At 42.0% G+C, this 25,483-nt stretch overlaps 1 protein-coding gene across 7 annotated transcripts in view; it reads right to left on the reverse strand.

Annotated features, from left to right (window-relative positions):
• The window catches only part of tutl (immunoglobulin superfamily member turtle), a 400,439-nt gene that overhangs the window by 127,258 nt on the left and 247,698 nt on the right, over positions 1-25,483 (reverse strand). For all 7 annotated transcript variants that reach the window (XM_019041621.2, XM_072298491.1, XM_072298493.1 and 4 more), the window contains exon 2: positions 21,684-21,817. In XM_019041621.2, coding sequence (XP_018897166.1) covers positions 21,684-21,777 — 94 coding nt within the window. In that variant the 5' untranslated portion in view covers positions 21,778-21,817. The remainder of the gene's footprint in view (positions 1-21,683; positions 21,818-25,483) is intronic.

Raw genomic sequence — 25,483 nt, forward strand, 5'->3', positions numbered from 1 at the left:
ATATATTAAGGTCACGAACCGATTATTGAATCGCTAACCAACGACTTTGATTGATAAATAAAACTGTTAAGATAGGGATGTATCAACCAGGATGAGTCGATATCGATTCAAGAATCGGTTCGTTGCGCTTTAAAATCAGAGCTAAAATCGGTGACGAACCCGAGAGGGATGAGATACGCGATCACTCCTCCCCTTTCGTTTGCCAGCAACGGGGAAAATTTGGAGGGCGAAGAGGTGTGAAAAATCTTGAAAACCTGTATAATTTTCGTTTACGAAACCTAAAGGTGCGCTCTTTCCATCCGAGGCTGCCGCAGTACCGCAACGATCATCTGGCAACGCTGCGACGAATCCCGATTAATCATCATAATTCGATGAAAGGGCGCTCGAGTGCGGTGGCTCGAGGGGGTGGGCCGGGGGGGAGGAGGGGTGGCTGAGGTAGAGGGGGGCCATTTCCACCGTTTGTACGGATTTAACGAAGCCGGGCCGTCGCCGAAATTGAAATTCAAAAGTATAATAGGAATCTCAGCGGGACTAACGTCAAGATGAATAGGGTTTCTATTTCAGCGTTCCAGGTGAATGTAGGCGTAAATGGTGGACAAACAGCCCTGGTAACAACAACAACAATGACAACGACGCCCGGAAAACTCGAGTGGAAAGCGTTGCCGCTTTTCCTCCGCCTTTCTCGCACCTCCGCCTCACTGCCAGCGGCGTGGCGTGTTTTGCGATATATATCGATTGATCTGCCATTTAAACCTATGGAAAAGGATCGATAAACATCATGTTCCTCAATATTCGATTCTCTAACACAGCTTCAAATGGGGAAATATCGATAATCGCTCGTTCACGCCACGCTGCTGTCGATAGTGTCGGTGAGGTGGGGTTGTTAACCCTTTGTCGATCGAAGGGTCGCTTGTTGAATCTTAATTGATTGTCTATGTTTAATGATCGTCATCGATCAGTGGTAACGCGGCTTCGGGGGCGCAGTTAGCCCCCGTCCCTTTTCGGAGGGTGGAAGGGTCGAAAAGGGTGGCTCGAACAGCTGTAAACAAGCGGATTTTATCGATCGCAAATTTGTGCGCGCGAAAAGAGAAAGATCAGTTTCAGTATTTTATACGGCTTGAGAATAAAAGGTGCATTAGTTGCACGAAAATCGCGGGAAATTTGTGGGAATGAGGTGGAAAGTTTTATCATGGAGCAATAAAATTTGAGTAAAAATATATTCGAGTCCTATGAAAGCTTTACTGGATTATTGAGCTGAAGCCATAAATGCAATGTTGAATTAATCAGCCGCTACATACACATAATCCCTGACTACAGTATGCTGCGTTACTATTGGCTCAATTTGATCAAAATAAAACAAAGGTAGCTTGACTACTTAATTTGCCTCATTCCCCCTCATGATTAAATTTTTAACAGAAAACGGAAATTATACAAAGTTTAAACTTCTTTACAAAATGTCAATGTTGCTCAACTTCTAGCTAGAGAAAATGAATACATTTTGAATGCGAAGAAATTAGGTAACTCTAAGGTAGCTAGACTGAGCCGGGTTGAATCGCAAGGTAATTGCTCGTACCAAAAGCTCTGCTGCTGAAAATCAAACTTTTCAGCGATCTGAAAACAAGCTTATCCGGGCAAAGAAAGCCTGAAAAAATCAGCTCACACTTCGACTTGAAACGGCTCACAAAAACGGCAAAAGAGCGCTGAGAGGCGTTCACCCATCGCATCGGTGTCTAAAACTAAAGCGTCTCTTAGCAGCAGGCTCTCCTTTCGCGGGCCGACAAAAAGCGCTTTGAGTCTTCCGTGGGCCGGAGGGGAGGAGGGAAGGGTTATGTGGCTGAGGTTTCTCCGGGTAGTCGGAAAAACGAGACGGGCTGCGAGGGGGGGGGGGGGGGCGGTCGTAAAGAAGCCAGCCCGAATCCGGGACCCGTTTTTCCCGCGAAAGCGCAGCTGTGCAAAAACGTGAATCTACGCGGGATTTTCGTTGGCGTTGCGAGGTTTTTGGCGAGTTGGTCCCCGAGCCGAGGCCCCGATCGATGTCAATATTGTCACCTTGCGCCTAAATAAGCACATGATTCAATACCGACCGCAACCCGCAACACACGGTGTTGCTCCCACGCATCGTTGCACCGTCCCCCGATCCGTGTCCGTCTGTGCTTTCGGATCTTCGGAATAAACTGCCGGGAGACTTCGGCTCCATCTTCGGCCGAGTTTCGTTTCCATGCATGGGTGCACGAATCGACGATATGTCCACGCCTTGTCCGCTTTTCTCTTGCTCCTTTTCTTTTTCATGCGGCGGAAAAACTTATGTCACACTGAGAAAAAACACATTGGATCTAGAGTCCAGACTCTTGAAAACATTGACAAGAAAAAGGACTCTGGATTCAATCAGATGTAAGCTTAAATCAAGAACCAAGCCTCTTAATTTGAGCGGATTTCCTTTTGATTTAAGCTTAAATCTGATTGAATCCAGAGTCCTTTTTCTTGTCAATGTTTTCAAGAGTCTGGACTCTAGATCCAATGTGTTTTTTTTTCCAGTGTGTCAGTGCGACCGAAACTCGCAAAAACTCTTTCAGCGTCCTGATTATTGGAATCGATAGACAAAGCGATAGACAAGGAAACAAAGAGAAAACAGAGCGATCCTATTCTGCCTATTCCGATAAGGATGAACGCCGTATGAGCCATCGGGCGTTGCCAAATTACCTCCGAAAAAGAACGAATTTTCAGGAAAATTTGTGAATATTTCTTTTCCGATTTTTCGGAGGCTTTTGTTCGAAATTGTACCTAAAAAGTCTGAAAATTTCAAAGAAAAATATTCATACTCTTCTTCAAAAATAGACATTTTCTGAGAGGAAATTTGGCAATATTCGAATGCTCATACGGCGTTTTTCCTAGGCACGGCAGTATTGGTGGGAGCGGGAGGTCGCGATGAACGGAGGGTTCGACTGTCTTCCTGTGCATTGAATACTGGCGAATTTCTTCGGACAGTGCAACAGCGACCCTCTCTTTTCTTATAGAAGGGAATAGAAATTCTCGAAGCGGTGGCTTTTTAATTAACCAATCACAACGAAGCGTCAGGTTTAGGGAACTTGGTGAAGTTAGTAGACAACACGAGCTTCCCCTTGGAGTTCCTGGCGAAGTTCCCTCAAACCGACAGGATGGTGCGTTCACTCGCCCCTCACACTCCCAAAACTTAGGATTGAATTAGGGCGGTCAATCACATTTTTATTGCACCTGCCTTGTACTTGCTTGCGCTTTTCCACGAGCTAAGAGGAGTTAAACAACCATTTCGTTTTCGCTTGCGGATCAATAGCTTCCCTGGTTTTAATTAATATCAACGTCATGACAATTTAAAAGGAATGCGTTAGATTATGTAAAAAGAAAAGAGGACAAAAAATGAAATTGATGAATATTGATCTCTATTCTCTAAGGTTTTAATGACCAACGTATAATAATTGTATCAGTGTAAACGGAAACACCAACTCGGTAACTCGAAAATGCTTAGTTTCCATTAAAGACAATTAACACACATAAAGGTCATTAAAGTTAGCGCATCTATTCCAACTTGGACCTTTAGATTGTCCATAAGTACTTGTCTTTCGGTAGCAAAAATACGTTTCTTAAACTAACTTCCTCACCTACTGTGCAGTTTTGTGTGTGTCTTGATTATTTTCATTTTTCCGAATTAATGTGTTTTCGTTCTCACTGATTCAATTAAAGCACATGTAAATATGTGTACTAAAGACAACCAAAGTGTTTTCTATCGAACTAACTTTCTGTTCTTGATATTATTATAGATATACATTGTTATCGAACGAGTTCAGTAGATTTCGAGATTGACCCGCGAAAAGGAACAAAAAATCGTGCGATCAACGTGAGGTCGACATCGAGCCGATGCAGAGTGACAATGGCGCACGTCTCCTGAAAGCTCGGAGCCTCCGGGGAGAAAGTTGGGGAAAAGTTGGGCGTTCTAAAAGCTCGGGTTCGGAACACGTCGTCGTCGGCTCTACGGGGTGCCCCTCGCCCCCGCCCCCCGAGGTTCCCGTGGTTTTAATTACTTCATTGTGTTCCCGCACTTATTAATATTTCTCTGACGAGTTGATGGAACGAAACGAACCCACCCGACGCAACGGACTCCCCAACGCTACCGCCGCTCCGACCTGAATACAGAGAGATCTTTCGACGAGACTTCCGATAAGGCCAAAAGTATGGTCTCAGGTTCGATACGTTTGGTTTGAGGTTTGACTGGGAAAAGCGATTCACGTGTGAATGTAACAAGGAAATTAGTTTTAGAAGCGTGGTATGAGTTTATTTTAAAGCGGCACTTTAGGAACTAGAGTCATTTGCACCTTTGCAATGAAGATGATATTGAAGTTGTTACAAAGTGCACTGGAAAAAAAACACATTGGATCTAGAATCCAGACTCTTAAAAACATCGACAAGAAAAAGTACTCTTGATTCAATCAAAATCTAGCTTAAATCAAGAACCAAGCCTCTTAATTTAAGCGGATTTCATTTTGATTCAAGCAAAAATCCGATTGAATCAAGAGTATTTTTTCTTGTCAATGTTTTCAAGAATCTGGAATTTAGATCCAATGTGTTTTTTTTCCAGTGTGGCTGTAAACCTACGCTGATGATCTTGAAGGATAGGAATAATAACACTGGGATCAAATAAATGAGATTTAAAACTTACAGCTTGAAGGCCGGTTAAATTTAAGAATATCCTACGGAAAATTATCGAGCATATCGCTAAAACTTTTCGGTGCCGTATTGCCTCAGTTGTTTGCAATTTACGGAAAAGGGAAATCCGTCGAATTGAAAAAAAGAGAAAAATCGAGAGTCAACACAGCCGAAAATAGGAGAGACGCATTTAGGCCTCGTTTTTAACTTTTCTCCCGAATCTGAGTGAGATCTCGTTGGCAGCATACAGCGCCGGAGCATCGCGAGTTCACGCCTCGCGCCATCGCCCCTTCAATATTTCAGACGCAACATGGACATCCATCAAGCACGAATAGTTGTATCTCTGCGCCGTCATCAACGCGCATCCTTTCCTTTGCTCTAATTCCATGCTATGTTGGTTCCTTCTATCTTGCGTGTTGAGGTGCTTCAAGGGCTACCTGAACGAATCTACAAATTGGTATTTCGGCGGAAGTTGTCAGGGATTATTCTTTTTTGGACTGTCTCTTGAAATCCCAAGCCGGGTCAAATTGAGCTGATTATCTATACTGGAGGAGTTACATATCCCAGATTAGGAGGGGGGTCAGAAAGCACCGGTTTGTTACCAAGGAGGTGAAATTTCAAAGAAAAATATTTCTTACCTTCAAGAATATAGAAATATTACCGATAATACTTTAAAATCTATATCAAAATCAATGCATATAAATACAGGTCAATTTGACCCGACTTCGGGACTTGTCGTTAAAAAAGTCTTGGGCATCTAAGGGTTAAATTTTCATTTTCATATAAATTGATCATAATTAAAATTGGATGCAAATCACCGAATACTGTCCTTAAACATAAAAACGATGTCTTTCCAAAACTGCCCAGAAGATAATTGTTCGAACCGATAACGGGAAGGGAAACAATTGATTGAGTAAACAAAGTTACAGTTAAAATATTTTAAGTTGAGGAAATTTCCCGATTCAGATACCTTGAACCGACTTGGTTTGAGCTAAAAGAGGACTTTGAAGATCACTTTGGAATTGCATTTAGTCAACGAAGTCTAAGGACAGGAAAATAAACTTTTCCTCTTGCATAGGCGAAAGAAAAGAACGATTGTGAGGTTTAGTATTTATTTTGGACTATCAACATCAAACGGCGATAATTTTTCAAACTATCTACCGTCGACAAAGAGGTGTGTTGTTCGATGAGCTTCTCGGAACACTCTTCCTCCTCTGACTATCCCGCAGTGTGATTCCGAGAACTACGCAAACTTTTCAAAGATATTTCCCCATCCGCGGGCGAAGAAAAAATCAATAGCACCATTTTTATCTACTCTGGAATGGTCGAATATATCAAATTACAACCCATGCACCCAACTTCTTCTGAGTGCAATGTAAGCACTCATAACACTTTTACTGCCGAGAAGTTGAGTTTTCATTATTCTTGAGCTGGAAACCTTTTGAAATTACATTGGACTTACGAGCCTGGAGAAGCGTTTTCATCCACCTTCAAAGTACATTACGGAATTTCTCTCGCTTGTGACGTCATTTACGTAAGGGCTATTATACCCCGAGAAAAAAGTGATATTAATGTCTCTGCTTACGGCGCAAATCATAATGGAATATTGACTTTTCAAGCGCATCGCGCTCCTGAGATCATTTAATTTGCGACTGCATCTCAGAGTGAGAATTATCGTAAACGTGAGTTTCAATGTCGTGTTGAATAAAATTCCATAGAAGACGATAAATAATAGGAACTGAGTAACGAGTCCTGTAATTATTATCTCAACTTGTAAAAGGGGTAATGAAGAGTAAAACAATCAGTGTTTTTGTAACATAAATAATACGTCTCCCAACTCTACTCGAAGCTGCTGCTTGATTTTGCCGCCAAGGCGTTGCGTTTTGCTTTTTCATGGAAAAGAAAATATTTATGCGGAACAAAAAGGGCTTTAGAAAAAAATAAAACGACTTTTCTTATACAAAATTTTTAGGGACTACCTGAGAGAGGATGAGAAAAAACTTCACAGTTTCAAAAAATAGCAACGATTCTTTTTTTTATAAAAATAAGAAAACAAACGTGAGAAGAAACTAGGAACGTCGAAAATCTTTAAAAATATTTCTGTAACTTCATCGTAGGTACACAAAAACACGCTTAGGATTTTTTCAATTATTCATCGATCCTATTTAGAAAGAATTGTGGCAACGAGGCTAATCTTCTTGAGCAGCGCAGTGCTTAACGCCTCCTAGAGTGGGAGACTTACCAGGCCGAGGTGAGGGGGGCGGGGAGAGGGGGCACAAACGATGCGAAAAAAGGGGCTTATAGCCCCCAGCACCCCCGCAACACCCCCATTCGAGCAGGAAATACGTCTGTCATTGTTTTCTCTTCAAACACCACTTCACCCTGTTTATTCCGCATCTATTTGTTGCCTCCTTTCATTTTTTTCTAGTTCTCGCGGGGCACAAACAACTCGAGCAGGTTGACTCTAAGTCTATTCCCGGACGAGCCGCGAGTTGCCTAGGAAATCTATCCTTCCGCGACTCATCAGAGAATGACTTCATTCCAAAACTCGATTTTTCGTCGGAGATTCGGAGAGAATGCTGAATTTTCGGGAACAATGTGACGACCCGGGACTCTAATTCAGCTCGATTTCAGGTGAAATTATTCAAAACCGAGTTCCTTTCCATCCCTTTCCCTTGCTTGCTGCCTCTTTTGGCGGTGCTTTTGCCGCCTTCCAGCACTTCGAGCGTTACAAACACAACACGTGTCAAAGTGTGAAGCGTAATTGGCACTGCAGTTATAAACAATGTACCTTCTGGAGAACAAACGTTGCCGCGCGGATACTGAAAGAGTGAGAGGGGGTTTTGCCGTTTGAAAATCATTAAAGGAGCTCTGAGAAACGTGAAAGCTTCATATCTAGTCAGAGGTACAGTTGAGCCGAGTTCAATAGAGAGAGTCCAGGATATATCCAGATCAAACCAAGAAAAAGATGTTAGAAATTATTATCTTTGATAAGACTCGATGTAAGAACAAATTTATAGATCAAAATATTTCTATTTTCTTCAACTCTAAATGTTTGATATGAAAATTTGGAGGAGGCGCGTGCTTCTCCAATTTCGAAAATTCTCCTCGATAATTTTTTTCTAAAATAGGACCTGGAGCTTTCTGTTACACTCAGTTCATCTGGAAACCTTATACAAGACATTGTTCGAGTTATTTGTGGCCATCGCCAGACTTTTGTCTGCGCAATCCCAAATTTCTTCTAAATTTCATTATTTTCGATGAAATTTTCAACAACTTTAGAAGAAATTCCCAGAAAAGACTTGAAACTTCTTTTTTTTGAGGAAAGGAAGAGGGGGAGGATTTCGATGAAACCAAGAGGTCGACCTTCTCTGCCTACTTACAATCTCCTATGTTAGCCCTTTTGCCTAGATATAATTCCTTCATCACCAAGCAGGCCTAGTTATTCCTTCTAAAATATAACAAAAGTCCAGGCCTCACGCAATAAAATCTTCAAAGGTACACGGTGGGAACTTTATTTTTTCCGATCAAAATACCGAAATTCTCTCATAATTTTGGATTTCATTCAGCAAAATAAACCACATTGGAAACAGTCTAGGAGTTAGACCGCAGTGTGAGCAGGGTGACAACCCTCAAGTTACAAAAACACGAGCCATACATATTTCATAGGTTAACTTCACGGTCGAGTACCTCCGAAACGTATCGACGATCACCCAACCAACTTCACACACACACTTACACACACAAAAAAAGAAAAAATTATGAGTTGCACTTAATTTTCGACCCGCGTGTGTATGAAATGCGATCCAGCAAAAAGCGGAAACAGATTCACACACTTAATGGCGCGCCGCACCCGCCATGCAAAAACGCGACGAAAAAACTCATCAGTGCTCGAAACCCTGAGTTGTTTTCGCGGGCCCGCAGTTGATCAAACATAACTCGCCCGGTTTCGGCGGGGCCACAGCGATTCCAGATTAAAATTCATTCCGGTCCACGGCCCCGGTGGAGCTGCCGACCGGACGGAAAACCCGCCCGTTTCTTCCGGAGCTCCGCGAGAAATCCGCACGATCCGGCAACATCGGGTCACCGTCGCTCGTAACGAGAGTGGGAAACAATAAAAACACCGGCTAAGTAGCTCTGCATCCCGGCTGCACAGCCGTAAACACCCCCCCCCCCCCCCCGCGGCCCCTTCCTCGCGGCCCGGGCGAAAAACGGATCGCTAAAATAATTTCAGTCTTCAAATAATCAGGGCTTTAAAAATATCAGCCGAATAATTACACGGTAGACTGCTCGAAAAAAATATGTACCCAGCGAGCTCGGAGCGGGTTTGGGTAGTTCCGCACTTGCAGAGGCGCCAAGTCACTCGGAATAGTCAGAGCAGCCCCTTGCCGAAATAATAGGGCTTTCTGAATTTTACAACCAGATGGATCGTGATCTAAGAGATGAAACGCCCCGTAGTGATCGTTTACTTACGATAGTATACATTTTCCGCAGTGACGAGGCGTGAATTGCGATATATCGATTGTTATGCCATTTAAACCTATGGAAAAGGATCGATGAACAGGGTGTTCGCAACGAACACCTTAATAATCGATTCTTTACCATAGGTTTAAAAGGCGTAACAATCGATAGATCGCAATTCACGGCACGCCACTGACTTTCCGTGAAAAGATGCGGATGCACCGATTAAGATAGGCAATTTGGCATACACACAATTGCGCGTACCAGATTACGTGCCATATACAGCTGCTACTTTTTCAAAGAAAGAAATACCATTTCTGGCTCATCCATGAAAGCGCCCGCCCATCTGAATACTAACATATAAAAGCCGCTTTCAAAGCGTTCTCTGGCGCCCTGCGAAACCTAGCCGCCAAAGTCCCCTACTTTCCCGAAGCTCTTCACTAAGTTGGCACTCCCTCATTTCTTCTAAAACCCCGACTCTCAACTCTTTCACTGGACGTCCCTTTCGTCTCCTTCCAAGGCTATTCCCAATTCAACCGATCTGAATAAGAAAATCAAAAGCTCATTTTGTGTGTTTTTTTTTTCTTTCAATAAAGAGAGCCGGAAATAGGAGTTTCTTTGGGCAGAGTGTAATCCAGAATTCCAGATAATCCTTCAAATAGATCCATCGGTAATAAACCACGAGAAAAGATTTGTTGCGGAAGTAGCTACAACGATCGCACCGATAGCTTCTGTTTGGCTCATTTCCTATCTAGCTGGTTCTGAAACTTCGCTTTCTGTCAAAGTGAATCATCTGCATACAACGTTGATCATTTTTCTTGTTATTCCTACGAGCTTTCTGCAGTTTAAGCTGGCTGAGCCAATCAGAAATAGATCCTCCAATAGTCATACTCTCACTATGAAGGTACTACACACGTCCATACTCGTTGACGTGGATACATCGTTGCTCCTTCTCTAATCTCATGAGGATATCCATCAATGCTTCAACGATCCTACAGTATCAAAGTTCAAGCTGCTGGTTGTTTGAAAATTAACCTACTTCCTGACCTCTGATTGTTCGAAAAGTTGTTAACAATAATGACGTCACCAACGATGTTATCTTGAATGATCTCCAATCGTGTACACTGAAATCTGAATGCTTGGGGTAAATTTGTGGGGAGTTGCGAGGGAGCGTTATAATAGGTCGACTCAAGTTTCAAAATTACGGCCAGCGTCGAGCGCTTGAAGTGCATCAGTATTCAAAAGCATGAACTTGGTTGCAGCGGGTCTGAAGACGCAGGGCGCAGGAAGAGGGAGGCAAAAGGGGGATTGCCTACCTACCTTGTCTACTTGATACGAAAGGAAAGAACGGCAGGGTACATGACGTCATTCGAATCGTGTCGTGTGAAAACAGCTCATGTCCATTTTTCCAGCTTTAACCTTACGGCAATACGGCTTGCTTTACCAACATTTTCATGATCGCATCTAATCCTGAAAGGTATTATCAACAGAGGAGGTTCAAGGCAGGAAAAATTGACATTGGCGGTTTCTGCACGACGCAATCCAATGGAAATCCAAGTCCAGCGCATTAAAGCACTTAAACGGGATTTTTAAGCGTTGAAACTGAAGAATTCCAAAGATTTTTCAATAACTTTTTAATAAAAAGTCTCAAGACTTTCAAGGAGGCAGAAAAAACTTAAAACGGTAATAAAAAGTGCCTGAACATGGAGTTTTCTATATTCATACTTTTTATTCTGAGTTATATCAACGAAAATAAGTAAATGCATGATGTAAACGACGACGCTATTCTTGACATTTTGAAAAAACGTTGCAAGTGAAGAAGAAAAACTACCCTCCAAAGGACGTAAAAATGAAGTATAATTAGAGTACCAAAGTAATTAAAAACATACAAAGTGCAGGTACTTTCAAGAACATTTGACGAATTTCTCAAATTTTAAGGACATTCAAAGACTCGCGAATTCGAAACATATTTACAATAAATTTAACCACTTTTCAATGTGTCACAAACCCTGAACATAAAGAAAACGACCATGAGGAGGAAAAACGTCTAAACGTTGTTTTTTCCGGATGCGAGCTCCGGTTCGTTTCCTCCTAGGAGTTTCTGGATCAGATTCGACCTGTCAGTCATTTTCCGGTGTCGCTGCCCTAATTCCGAGAAGACGGAAAATCATCCAATACTCGGAACTCGTTCTTCCCCGAAAAAATTCCAACTCTCCACTACAGGTTACACGCGAGGCTATGCAATAATAGGCACAAAGGGCTCTTCCCTTATCTGAAGGCGCTCACTCCCTTCCGCTCCCATTGTTCTCGGCGCGATCTTATTTTCTGATTTCGTCCTTCGACAACCCGCGCGACGACAGAGGTGGGCTCCTCAAAGTACGATTTTCCGGAGAAAGAGTTGTTGAGTTTGAATTAAAAGTTTCGTCGTTTTTCTAACGTTCCTCGAGACTTTATGTTCCACTCTTGAGAAGAGTCTCATTTCAAGAGGCGTAGCGTGCTTTGCGATGTATCGATTTATCGGCCATTTACACCTATGTAAAAGGATTGATAAAGAGGGTGTTTGCAACGAACAACTTAATAATCGATTCTTTACTATGACTTCATGGGAAAATATCGAAAATCGATCATTCACGCCGATTTCACTCATTTCCAATGGCGTGGCGTAGCGTGCTTTGCGATGCATCGATTTATCTGCCATTTACACCTATGTAAAAGGATCGATAAACAGGGTGTTTGCAACGAACACCTTAATAATCGATTCTTTACCAAGACTTCAATGGGAAAATATCGAAAATCGATCATTCACGCCTCTCGATCCGCGTCCTTCGTGGCCTCCTCGCTCCGGTCTACCGCGGCTCCTGCATTGAGCATGCAATTAATCTCGTAAGTACTCTTTTCACCGAGATATCATATCTTCTTTGGGTTTAAAGGAGAGGAGAAATTCTATTATATTGAAACTTCCGCTGTGTTCGTATCGGTAGCACCCTGTTTGAAGCAATACTCTTTGGATACACCGTGCCTGCAGATTCAAACCTGATTGAGACTGAGTTAGGACTCGTATTCAACAATAAGAGGTTTGAGCTTAATAACTGCTTTGGAATTCGTGGTTCAAAAAGAGTGCTATTGAGGGAGAGCTTTTAATTTAGGTTTGAATCCACAATTTCCGGGGCGTAAAACTGTCAGATCGCACGACGAAAAATAAAGACAAACGGAACCAACACGACAGAAATAGAGCGATGGAAAGCGCGCGTTTATGAAGGCGCAGAGATACAACTATTCGTACCTGATGGATGTCCGTGTTGCGTCTGCAAAATTGAAGGGGCGATGGCGCGAGGCGTGAACGAGCGATGCTCCGCTATATGCTGCCAACGAGATTTCACTCAGATTCGGGAGGAAAGTTAAAATACGAGACGTTCTTCCTATCATCGGTTGTTTCAACACTAGATTTTTCTATTTTTCAATCTTATGTCTGATCCTTTTTTAGGATGCATTTGTAAATCTCTATCTAAAGCTTGTACGTAACGGCTCCTGTTTCGGCCCAGTCTCGGGTCAATTTGGCCCCGCCTGGACATCCAAGCAGATTAAGCAAAAAAATGCATACATCTGATCATGACTATGCAAATCTCTGCTCATGTTTTACTTTTGTAACAGAGAGCAGACCATCAGTTTCTCTCAAAATTTATTTGAATTCCCCTCACTTTTTAAAAAATAATCCGCAGGAATTTTATGGAGATATTTGCTTTGATTTCTTTTCAAAAGATTGAAAAATGTGATATTTTGCAACGTTGCAACAGAAATGCGCATTTTCAGATTCTAGCCATCGAAATGAATGGAGAAAATACATATTCAAGCAATCCTATTCCTGGGAAAAGCTCCTAAAAGTCAGAAGACCAGGGAGCATTCCTGATGTGCACAAATTGCAGTAATCCTTTTAGGATTTTACGGAGATATTTGGTTTGATTTCTTTTTGGAAAAATAATAAAATAATTTGATATTTTGCAACGTTGCAATAGCAATACGTGTTTTCAGATTCTAGCCATCGAAATGAATGGAGAAAACACACATTTAAGCAGTCCTATTCCTGGGAAAAGCTCCTAAAACTCAGAGGACCCGGGAAGCATTCCTGTTATGCAGAAATTGCAGTTATGTTTTTATCTATTCGGCTCTCCGGGCGTTCCTGCGAGTTGTTGAGGAGCACTAGCTTGGCTGGGCGCGGGCCGCCATTGCTGTAAATAAAAAGCTACTAATGTTTGCGGACAGCGAGGATATTACGGTTTCGCTCGGGCATTTTTCTCCGGCTGGATATTGCTCGAGCGTTCGGAATGACAGCGACAAAGTGCCGTCTCGCCACGCAATGCATTTTTAAGGGATGCCGCGTCCTCGTTAATTTTATATGAAGTCTTTTCGGTTCCTGGGAATCCACCCCTGCTCCTTGCATCCACGAAATCGTTCCCAACGTTTAATTTGATGCTCGGACGGACGGGGAGCGTGTTCCGAGAGTCCTTTCTCGCTTGTACAGGAAAGATGAAAGCCTCGTGTATCCACAGATTTTAGACCAGGGTTTCTCCATAGCTCTGGTCCGCGATTCATTGGAGATCAGGATCATCTTCGGGACATGATCGTTGTATATTATTACTGACGCATACATAGCAATATTTGTAATAACACCTCCCTGCGAGCAATAATTGCTCGATAGTAAAAAAGAACGGGGTTCTTGCATAAGAAATGTGTGATTGCAGTACTGCATTTTACGCGTAAATAAGCGAGAAACACGATGGTGTCACTAGTTTTCTCTGAAACAAACTCTTGAGCTCAAAAAAATTCACTAAGTTCAGGCCGTAATTGGGAGGAGGGGAGGATATCCCACGCTACGTTGAGAGTCCATTTCTATAAGTAGAAAAATTCTCCATGCACAGAGGGAGCAAATTCCAGTCGCAGGATTGCCAGTTTGTTTCGGCGCTCCGAAGTTGGAACCACGGGAACCTTTGTATTTGCTCCCTGTCGATCTTGGAGAGTTTGATTGATGATTGGATATAGAGATGGACTCTCGACGTAGCGCGGGATATCCCCAAAATTACGGCCTGAACTTCGAGTTTTCCTTGAGTTCGGAACTTGATTTCAGAAAAAAACAGAGGCAACATCGTGTTTTTCGCGAAATTTTACGAACGAGAAAGTACTTAAATCGCAAATCCCTGACGCATACAAGAGCTCCATTGCTCATGCGAGATTTTTCTCAATCACGGCTAGAGTGGATCGCGTTGAGCAGAAAGGAACTAAGCCACACCACCTATTGCCAAATGTAACTGGAAAATTTAATATTTTACAAGAGAACGTTTGTACGAATCCCTTTGAAAATTTTAAGTTACGTGCTTCATACTATGCAGAAAATTCACTGAAATTTTCACAAAAACCACACAACCGTTTTCATGTAAAAATTGAAATTGCCGAACTAAATTTGGCAATATATGATGTGGCTTCCTGCTTAACGCGGTTCAAGTAGTCTTCATGATTATTAAATAAATCCAGAATTTTTAAATCACTAGGCAACGCGGTGAGTTCTCGGATGTTGGTCGATCCATCTCGTCGCGCCACCGATCTTAATTATGACGTTTGCACGGTGGCGCAGCGGGCAGGAGAGGGCGGGGGTTGGTTCCCGGTCGTGGTGTTGTCGGGGCCGGCGATAGAGTAAGGTTAAGGGGCTCGTCGGGGGCATAAAGCAAAGCGCTAACGGTGGATTCGCCGCTCATTATGTATGCCGTGGAAACGTTGGAAACGAGCCGACCGTGATTTAGGGGACTGGAGTGGGTAGTTATATGCTTCCGCGGACACTCAGTTGAGTGGATACTGTACCTCCAGATATTCTCGTCTGTACACGGCGGTGTTCGCCCGCTGCACTTAGATGGACTGTCGTAATTTTGACGTCATATTCGAGGTAACACGGAGGTTCGGTTGACGAGGGAAATGGATCAAAATGTAACACAAGCTTCCGGTTTGGAGACAATGATTCAGGGTTGACACAAAATTTAGAAAATGAAATTCCCTGATAATGGAGTTGTTGCATGTGTGAGGAATTTGCGATTTGACTGTTGATTCTTTTGTAAAAGTTTGCAAGAAACACGATGGTGCCACTGGTTTCCTCTGAAATCAACTCCCAATCTCAAAAAAAAGCTCTCAAGTTGAGGCCAAAACGGAGGGCATATCCCACGTTATCCTGAGAGTCCACCTCTACATCAAGACAAACTCTCCATGCAAAGATAGGGAGCAAATACATTAGTAGTGTTGCCGTGTTTTCAATTTTTGAGTCCTCAAATAAAGTGGCAGCCCTGTCAATGTATTTGCTCCATATCTTTGCACGGAGAGTTCGTCTTGATGTAGAGGTGGACTCTCAGGATAGCGTGGGATATCCCCTCCATTTTGGCTTCAACTTAAGAGCTTTTTTTCAGCTTGGGAGTTGTTTTTAGAGAAAACCAGTGGCACCGTCGTGTTTCGCGTGAACTTATACATAATAATCAAAAGTCAAACGCGAATTCCTCACACATGCAACATCTCCATTGAAGATATGTTAGATGATAAAAAGACACGATTATAAGTAGTTTTCAGGCAAAATAAGTCTTTAGAAAAGTCAAACCCATTTAAAAAGCAAATAAAGGGGACTTGATCATTTTTCCTTGACATTTCCGTCATAGTCCCTGACATTTCCCAGTTTTTCCGGTATTCCCTGACTGACGACCCTGAATATGGCCAGCCCATTTGGAGGTCGATGCTGTGTTTTGCCTGATGATTGTTAATAAGCACGTTGTTCAGAAAACAAATTTAAATAAAATTTGCCGAATGATAACCGATGAATGTCGGGAAGCATGAAAGGATAGGATGCGTGTTGACGGCGCAGAGATACAACTATTCAAGCTCGATGGATGTCCGCGTTGCGTCTGCAAAATTGAAGGCGCGATGGCGTGAGCCATGAATTTGCGATGCTCTGCGTCGTTACTACGTCAATGTTTTTGAGAAACTGCACTAATCCTACTTGTCTTTCGAGCCCCTCAATTCATCGCTTCCCCCACGAAGGACGTCGAAAGAAAGTAAGTACATTTCTGTTACCAAATTTCCCCTCGCAAATTGCACTTTTACCAGGAAAATTGTGTGCTTCTCTAACTGAAAATTGTACTGATTTTCCCTCTGCTCGTATGCGAAAATCAGACAAATTTTTGAGAAAAATTGCACAGACACACTGGAAAAAAACACATTGGATCTACAGTCCAGACTCTTCAAAACATTGACAAGAAAAAATACTCTTGATTCAATCGGATTTTTGCTTGAATCAAAACGAAATCCGCTTATATTAAGGGGCTTGGTTTTTGATTTAAACTAGATTCTGATTGAATCAAGGGTAATTTTTCTTGTCGATGTTTTTAAGAGTCTGGACTCTAGATCCAATGTGTTTTTTTTTCCAGTGCATAGCAGCATTCTCGTAGAAAATAATTGTTAGAACCAATTTTGCAACGTTGGAATGGAGTTATGTTCCTCCGTCTGGGGAACGACGAATTTCCCTCCACTCCATTACCGGGCTCTCAATGAAATCCCGCATCGAATTCGGTCATAAACTCCGGGGTACCCGATTATCCCGGCCATAAAAGGCGTACGTTTCGCATCTGCATCCCCCGGAGGGCGTCGGAGACATTTTAATTAGGGTCCGCGATCGCGAGACGATTCCGTCCGAACACCCCCATATCCTCACATTAACAAGTGATCGTGAGAAGGCGGCAGATGCCAGAGCGTGTTCGGCGGGAACCTCGTAACTAAATGGGATCGCCGTTTGAGCTGAGCGGTTTTTCCTAAGCGCGGTAAGCTGGCGACGTATCGCCGGATTAGAGTGGGGTGGCTTTGCAGGGGAGGTGTCCCGGTTTATATGATGGCCGAGCGGTGTTTCCGAGGTGGTCGTCTGCCGGCGGCCACGGATGTCCAGATTTGCGGCCAAGAACTGTCCGCGTTGCCACTTACATTTGGGCATCAGCCCGACGTTGCCTCATTTTCTTCCAATTTTCTTCTTTTTTTTCTTTTTTAAAAGGAGAAAAGCAAACAACACCCTGACTTGAAATTGTGTGTAAATGCTTTGAATATCGTTAGGGGAGAATTCACGTGAAATTCGTTGTATAAATCTTTCACTGGAAAAAAAAACACATTGGATCTAGAGTCCAGACTCTTGAAAACATTGACAAGAAAAAATACTCTTGATTCAATCCGATTTACGCTTAAATCAAAAGGAAATCCGCTCAAATTAAGAGGCTTGGTTCTTTATTTAAGCAAAAATCCCATTGAATCAAGAGTATTTTTTCTTGTCGATGTTTTTAAGAGTCTGGACTCAAGATTCAATGTGTTTGTTTTTCCAATGTCGTAAAAAAGAAAAGGAAACAGGAGAGGAAAGAATGCACTGAGATAGGAAGTGTTTCTGCCAAACGGAACTATCGACATTGCGGCATGAGCCCTGAGACCTATAAGAATGTATGCACAACAGGGCTCACGTTGTAATGCAGATAGTTCCATTTGGCAGAAATACGTCCAAATGCAGTTAGACTGATTTAGGTTTTTGTCCGATTGCAGCGGAAATTCTTCGAAATTGACAATGAAGGGGGCTGTTTTTGTCACGGGGTTTCTCCGTATAAGATTATTAAAATCTTCCTCTACGATAAAAAATCAAAAAAGTAATGCGTGGCGCAAAACGCCTGAGGCACGCAGCTGTCAGGACGTGCACCCCCAATGAATTGATAGAAAATCGGAAACTCATTTTTTATATAATTTTGAGACTTTAAAGGTTAGTGCTTTGTTAATTAGGTATAGAGAAAGTACTTAATTTATACTAATAAATCTATGAACTGACACTTTGGTGTTTCTAAGATAACATCGATACGGGCTGATATTTAAAACACATCGATCAGACGTTGAGCATATTTTTCTACACAGCCAAGATCCTTATTTACCTTCTTCTAATATATTTCTATCCTTTCCCCGAAAAAAGCGCCTACGCGGGATTTTTTTTTTCAATCTGGTGAACAGAACCAACCAATCTTCCTCGATGATAGCCACTACTACATCATTAGAAGTGTTTCAATAAATCGAGGCAAGACGTTCGGGCGGCCGGTTGCCGTTGGGTTCCCCGAAGCAATTTTCTTTGAGCAATTTAAATGCTAGCTCGGTTGGCTCGGCGAGTTTCGGCGTGACCCCATCATTCGTTGGGCGGATCCGGAAGATGCCGTCCCCCGGGACATCTCGTCAAGACGGAGGGGGGATGAGGGCGCCGGGGGGGGGAGGGTGGAAAGGGGGGGGCGGCGGACAGGTAGACAGAATCATGAGACGGAAAACCGAAAACAGCTCCGCGACGCGCCCGAGCGGAGCGGGCGAATCGGGAAAGAAGCAAACAAGCTGTGAACTCAGCTTTGATAACCGCATTGCCAAATCCACGCCGGGTCCCTTTAAAGTCCCTTTATACTGAGAGTCAAGACAATGTGAATCCATTTCTGATTGGTTCCCGTATTTTAGGCCTTCACAGTGTCACAAACGGGAATAAAGATTACATTTTCACCGATTGCAAAAATTATAATCTGGAATGGACCGGGGAATTACGGGTTCGGCAAGGAACAAACGGAATGAGAGAAGGAACGGAGAAAGGAATTTAAGAATGGGCCGATCAAAAATTACAAAGAACGTTCAATTTCTGAAATCTTTATTCCCGTTTGTGACTCCATGAGGGGGTGTTGTCTTGACTCTCAGTATCAAGGGACTCTAGGTCCCTTCAGTTTGAATGTCTCGGCTGGCGGGACGCATGTTCAGGGGTGCAAATTGTTCTAGGCCACCGTAACTTTTTGCAACGCGCTTGAATTTTGCAAAAAAGTCATCACGAGCTGATCGAAATTTTGATAAATTTTTGGATGGTTTTAGTACGTTTGCAAAAGTCGAAATATTTAATAAGAGTCAGAATTGATGATGAAGATGAGTTATGTTGTTTTAGCTATATCAGTGACTTCATTTAAAAGAGATGAGAGTTTTGAGGGAAACTCAATTTTGTAAATTTGGCGGTCACTGCTCTCTTCGCTATCACGGCAGTAAAGTCCTCGCCCATTCTCAGATTGGGCTTTGACATAGGCACTATACCTCAATTTGTTGAAAAGTCATAACAAGGGCGATTACTGGTGTTGATGGTGCGGGACTATTGGATTAATCTGTAGAAATTTTTTTTGTACCGATTTGGATCAAAACGACAGCAATGACATAACTTCTCCAAATGCTACTGATTAGAATAAATCGATATGCACAGCTTTCCTGTGACGTAACACTAAGGTTCAACACTGGAAAAAAAATTCTCTTGGATCCAGGGCGCAGACCCTTAAATATTTGACAAGAAAAAACACTCTTGATTCAACCAGATTTTTGCTTGGATCGAGAGCCAAGCCTCTAAATATAAGCGGATTTCCGATTGATTCGAGCAAAAATCGTATTGAATCAAGAGTATATTTTTCTTATAAATTTTTTTAAGAGTCTCGACTCCGGATTAAAAAGACCTTTTTTTTCCAGAGAACTGTTTCTGAGACGGTTCGATGGCTCGTAAATAGCAATTTTCCGCCCAACGTGGCATCGCCCCGAGCGCGCAACGTCGATGTCGCCGGGATATTCCAATTTATATTGCAATTTTTCTAATGGTCCACTTTGCAGGGGGAAGCGGGGCGCGGGGCGGAGATAGAATCCCCGCCTCTCCTCCCGGCATTGTTTCCGCCACATTCAAACCGGGATTTCAATTTGTTTACACAAAAGGCTCCGTCGGGATGAAAATGTAATAAAAAAGAAATTTGAAGAGAAAATGAGCGAGATAAAGGGCAGAGAGCACGGACGGTGCTGCCACAGGGTCCTAGACCTCGCGACCCCCCCCCTTCCCCCCCTCCCCCCAAACCCCCGATAGACAACTTCCTATCCGCGGATGGAAGGGACGTAACGCGTGGCGACAAAGACTTATTTTTCTTCGCGGGGAGTGCACTTTGAAAATTGTCTCTCGAAATTACGGAGAGCTCCATCATGTGTGGACTCACGAAAATTCGAACCCGGAGAGAAATTGCAATCTACGTGGACGCCCCGGAGAACGACGGAGATGGCGGATAAAACGCGCGGCTAGGAGAGTCGAACAAAGCCAAATACCGGGCGAAACAAAATATGATACATTAAATGAAGTGGGACTTGATGCGGTTAACAGTTCGTGTTCTTTCATGCACTCAATTCTGGCCAATAGAAAATTGCGAGAACAATTTATTCCAAGAACTCGGCGATACTATCTAGGAAATATAAACGGGTGTGGCTGGGTCATAATAGAGAAATTAGATAAATCTCATTCCGACTACTTGGAACTACAAATTCTGATATTTTGGTCTGGAATTTTTCACCTGAATTTACTGCATTTCCTGTTATTCCAAAAACTGGTGTTATATACGCGGTCGATGGGGTGGATTTACTACAAAATATTTAAGCAATTACAATAGTGGGTAACAAGGCTAGAAAACACAAATGAAACCAACATGTTTCGGCTGGAAACACCACAGTACCGCAGCCTTCTTCAGTTAGATGCAAAAGAATACTTTAAAAACGTAGTTGGTCGAATCTTTCCCAGAAGAGATGCATGTTGTTTTTAAGAGCATTTTTTTTATAACAACATTCATGTCGTTTTGGAATGGTGCAACCGAGTACTAAGTATTTAAAATTTTAAATTACTGTTTTTTATCTAACTGAAGAAGACTATGTTGTTTCCAGCCAAAACTTCTTGGTTTCATTTATGTTTTCTAGTCTTTTCACCCGCTGTTGTACTTGTTTAGATGTATACAGGGTGATCCACGGTTAAAAGGCCAGAATGCAGGAGCCGAAACACCCCTAACCCCCTCTATCAATTGAGATTTCGATTTTTTTTAAAATAATTTATGAATTCAGGACATAAAAGTACAGGTAGATACACATTTTCATGAGATTTGGTTCACAACCGTTACCAAAATTCAGGAAAAATGATTTACTTTCCGAAGTTTCGGGGAAGAAGGCCGTAGCACCGACCGGGGGCACTTTTGGAAGAAACTTTATGCAAAAAAAAAGTTTTATTTTGACCCATAGAACACGCTCCTAAAGTCTGGCTATCAAACCGATCACCCTGTATCTTGACACGGGCTGCTGAGCATCCGACATATCTCATGCTACTACAATACTGCCATGCCAAGGAAAAACGCCGTATGAACCTTCAGGCGTTGCCAAATTTCCTTTCATAAAACGGGAATTTCCTGGTATGTTTATGAATATTTTCCACCCAAATATTCACATAATTTACCTCACAATTTTACCTAAAGATTCTGAAAATGCAAAGGAAAAATATTCATAATTTTCTTCAAACATGAACATTTTATCGAAGGAAATCTCATCGAAGGAACTCTCGAATGTTCATACGGCGTTCTTCCTTGGCACGGCAGAATAGTACAGTACTGTCTCCGTGCGTGTTCAAATTTATAAAAAAACGTTGCTTATCTTACCTGACGAAAAAATGAGGAAGAAGCAGAGGAGGAGGAAGTATGACTGCTGAGCGTTTAGCGGCAGAGAGGGGTCCAAGTCCGAACGCAGGCCCATCCCTCCAGACCCATACTCCTTGCTACATCTCCACCATCACCTGCACAGGAAAGACACGTGTTAGGGGTTTCAGAGTCAGCGTTGGGGGGCATTGCAACAGAGGTCACCGCACCGCATTATGACTGCAGCCACGGTGTTTCGCCCCGTAAATCACCGTGCACGCGAAAGCAGACACGCTAGTTCGGTAAATTGCCATCAGAGTGCGTGGGCGTGGATGACAATGCAACTTCGGCATGCACTTGCGGGTTCTCCACGTACACCGGCGGCATATGAATCATACAGATTTATATCAAAGTTGCTTGGCTTCCTCGTGTAATATATTTCAGTAATTAATCGTTTAGGAAAGGACGTGATTAAGATGTTTTCCTTTTAATTTCCTACCATGTAAATATATGTTCCGGTGATTCAGACATTTACTTTGCATGACTGCAATATGACGAGCTCCTAAGCGGCTGTCAGGTTCGAATTGTTATGTGACTAGCTTAAAATTCAGATAGAAAGCGATTAAAATCTTAACGAGCACAATCGTGGATATAAAATTCTAGCACAATTCAATATCCGATTCTTAAAACTTCGTTGGCTAAAGATAGTCCGTACGGACTATCTTTAAAATTTGGGAAATTAAAATTTGGATTTGGGAATTAAAATTGCAAAAGTCATGCTAAAGGTTTAAGAAATAAAAACAAGTAAAACAAAAAGTATAAAATTGACGATTCTGAAAATACTTGGACAACTTTTTTTCTTCAGTAAAACAAAATATAGAGAGACTGTCAACAGAGTGGCATTCTCAGCTTTTTAAAGTTACATTTTTGAAAAAAATACCAAACAGAACCGTTAAAAAAACGAAGCCGTTTATAAACTACGCAACGCTAAAAATCGAAAATGAAACGAAATCGAGAGGAAAATCCAAGTATTCGCAAGACTTGTCCGAGACTGCAAAGCGGCTCTGCAATGGTTCGCAAACGCCACGGCGCGGCATGCAACTATTCGAACGCCAAGGAGCGCGTGGAGTATAACCGCAAGAAGGAAGGCGCGACGACTACCGGTCGTCAAGCTATTCTCCAATTCAAGGCTGGTTTTCATTTAATGGCGCTGTGCACGAGGTGTAAAATTCTGTAAAGCAAACGTGAACTACAAATTCTGATTGAAGGACTCTCTTCCCGATAAATTTACTTCATAAAAATGTCATTGAGTTTCTTAGAAGGCAAATTGGAATTCACATAGATTTCATTCAATTTTTGCATTGAATGAAATTTTAAGCCACAAATCTACGGTAATAATAATAAGTACACTAAAAATCTAATAGCTCATTTAATTCTAGATGTTAAATAAAAGAGAATGAAGTATCAATTAGTCGAAGAGGCGATGGTATCAATTGGACATCGTCAGTGGTTCACCGATTTACTTGTCGTTTATCAGGATTTTAAGAGTTACAAGAAAAATTACCGACATTTGACCTTTAAATTTTAGTATTTTCAAAAAATCAGTTGCATTTACTTACAGAGCGGTGATCAGAGGTAGAGTAATGTAGAAATAAGGTGCGTTTTCAACATCTATAATCAAATATTGCTTGTAGCTATCTTATTTTGCCTTAATGTAGAACTCATCTAAATTATAGAGGATTTTTAAACCAAACTCATGTTTGATATGAATGTTTTGAATTAACCAAATAGGATCCTGTTAACTATTGATCAAGATTTAGGTTCCACACCATTAATTCATAAATAGTCTCAGAAACAGGAGACTACTCATTACTTCAAGACTTTAAACCTGTATTTTCCCTTTAATCATCCTGTTTAATCCAGATAAGAGTGTGAGAGGGCCTATGCATCAAACCTTTTGAAACTCCTGCATTTCCCGTTGTTTACTTGCTCTATCTTTTCCTTATTTTAATTTCGTATAAACGCGGTAGGATTAGAAGCTCAAAGGCTTCTCGGATCCTCACGATGCCCACGGGAATGATTACGACTGAGACTAAGATATTTCCTCGTCTTTTTCGGCAAACTTTCCAAGCGGGAAACTTTCAAGAGGAACTCCTTTTCCGAAGAGGATACTTCAGACTCAGCTGAAAGTTTAAAACTGTCAAAAAAAGGGATATCGCGTCCAAGTGCTTAACCTTAAATCCCCGGAACATCTCTCCAAGCGTAAAGTGAAAGTTTGTCTTGCGAGAGCCGAATAGGGGTTTGTTCTCTGGTGGTGTATCAAAGAGTTTTTCCTAGTGCGGAGTGAAACCCTAAAAGCTTTTATTTTGCTTACGAGCTTAATGCTGTAACGTTTTTCAGCCTTTGTAAGACTCTACCTCATGCTGAGATTTTGCAAAACATCTCATTATCTTGATAATCCCAAGAAAATATATGAGAGGGGAAAAATATATGGTTAGTGTAAATACTTTTCTGCCTGATTTTGAGCCCCATTAGACCTTCAATTGAAGATGTATAAAGTCTTAACATTATTTTCCATACTTTGACGAATATAATGCCATTTTCAACCTGATGAATATACAATCACTGGTCTCTCTACCTTCTAGGACCATTTCCCCTTAACTTCGATTTCTTCCAGCTTCTCCTGAACAGCCAATTAGATGCAAATTGTTGATTTAATGGTAATTGAAGCCACAATGGAGGATGGAAAGTTTGGAAATAAAAAGGCGAAAACCCATCAAAATCAAAGTATCGAGATTTAGATTAAATTCTTGCAGTTTGAAAAGCCGGAGTGCCTTTCAAACCTCATCGAGGATGATGCGTTCGTGCGATAGAACTGTGGATCCATTTTAGCGTGATGAAATTACACTGCCTGTAAAAACGATTCCCCACTGCCTTTCTACGGTCTCAATCGTCCAAAAAGTGAGTCGACCGGAAAGGTAGTCTTGACGAAAATTGACTCGTGAACTGACGCGTGAATGAAATCTGTGTTTCGAGCTGATTCTCAACGCGGGCGATGAATTGAGCTAAAACGTGTAAAAATCTTGATTATAAAAAAGCAACGGGAGGAATATGGTCTGTTGTTCTATTTAATGCGAATGACTGTTCCAGGTTTAGTCGGTTTGGACGGGACTGGCTTAAGCCGCAAGGTCCAGAAATGCATTCCCCACTTTGTGCACGGTGTAATTTTTAAATCTTTAACTATTGTAATGTTTTATTGCTTTTTAACAAGAAACTAAGCAACAATGACATCGGAAACTTTGTGAGTACAGTCTTCGTGATTAAGTTCAAATCACGGACAGTTTAAAGGCGTTAAATAGTACAAATTTAAAAAGAGAAGCATGAGGGAAAACAGGACATTGTGAAATGCAGTTAGGTTGTTTCCGATTGTGTCGGTCCATTCTAAAAGGAACTACGTGAGAACGAAGTAAATCCAAAGGAACTATGTGCATTGGACCTGTGTGAATCATAATTCCTTTTGATTTTATTCATTGTCACACGGCTCATTTTAGTATAAATATGTCCAATGGAGCTCTTGCATGTGTCAGGAATTTACGATTTGAGTACTAATTCGTACGTAAAATCTCGGAAGAATCGCAATGGTGCCTCCGGTTTTCTCTGTAACGAACTCCAAAACTCACAAATTTGAGGCCATAATGGTGGGGACATCCCACGCTATCTTGAGAGTCCACTTATGTCGAGTCAAACTTTTCATGCAGAGATGGGGAGCAAAGACGTTAACAGGGTTATCAATTTTGTTTGGGGACTTAAAAACTTAAAAATGG

The sequence above is a fragment of the Bemisia tabaci genome, chromosome 3, assembly GCF_918797505.1.
Source record: "Bemisia tabaci chromosome 3, PGI_BMITA_v3".
In the NCBI taxonomy this organism is placed as follows: Eukaryota; Metazoa; Arthropoda; class Insecta; order Hemiptera; family Aleyrodidae; genus Bemisia; species Bemisia tabaci.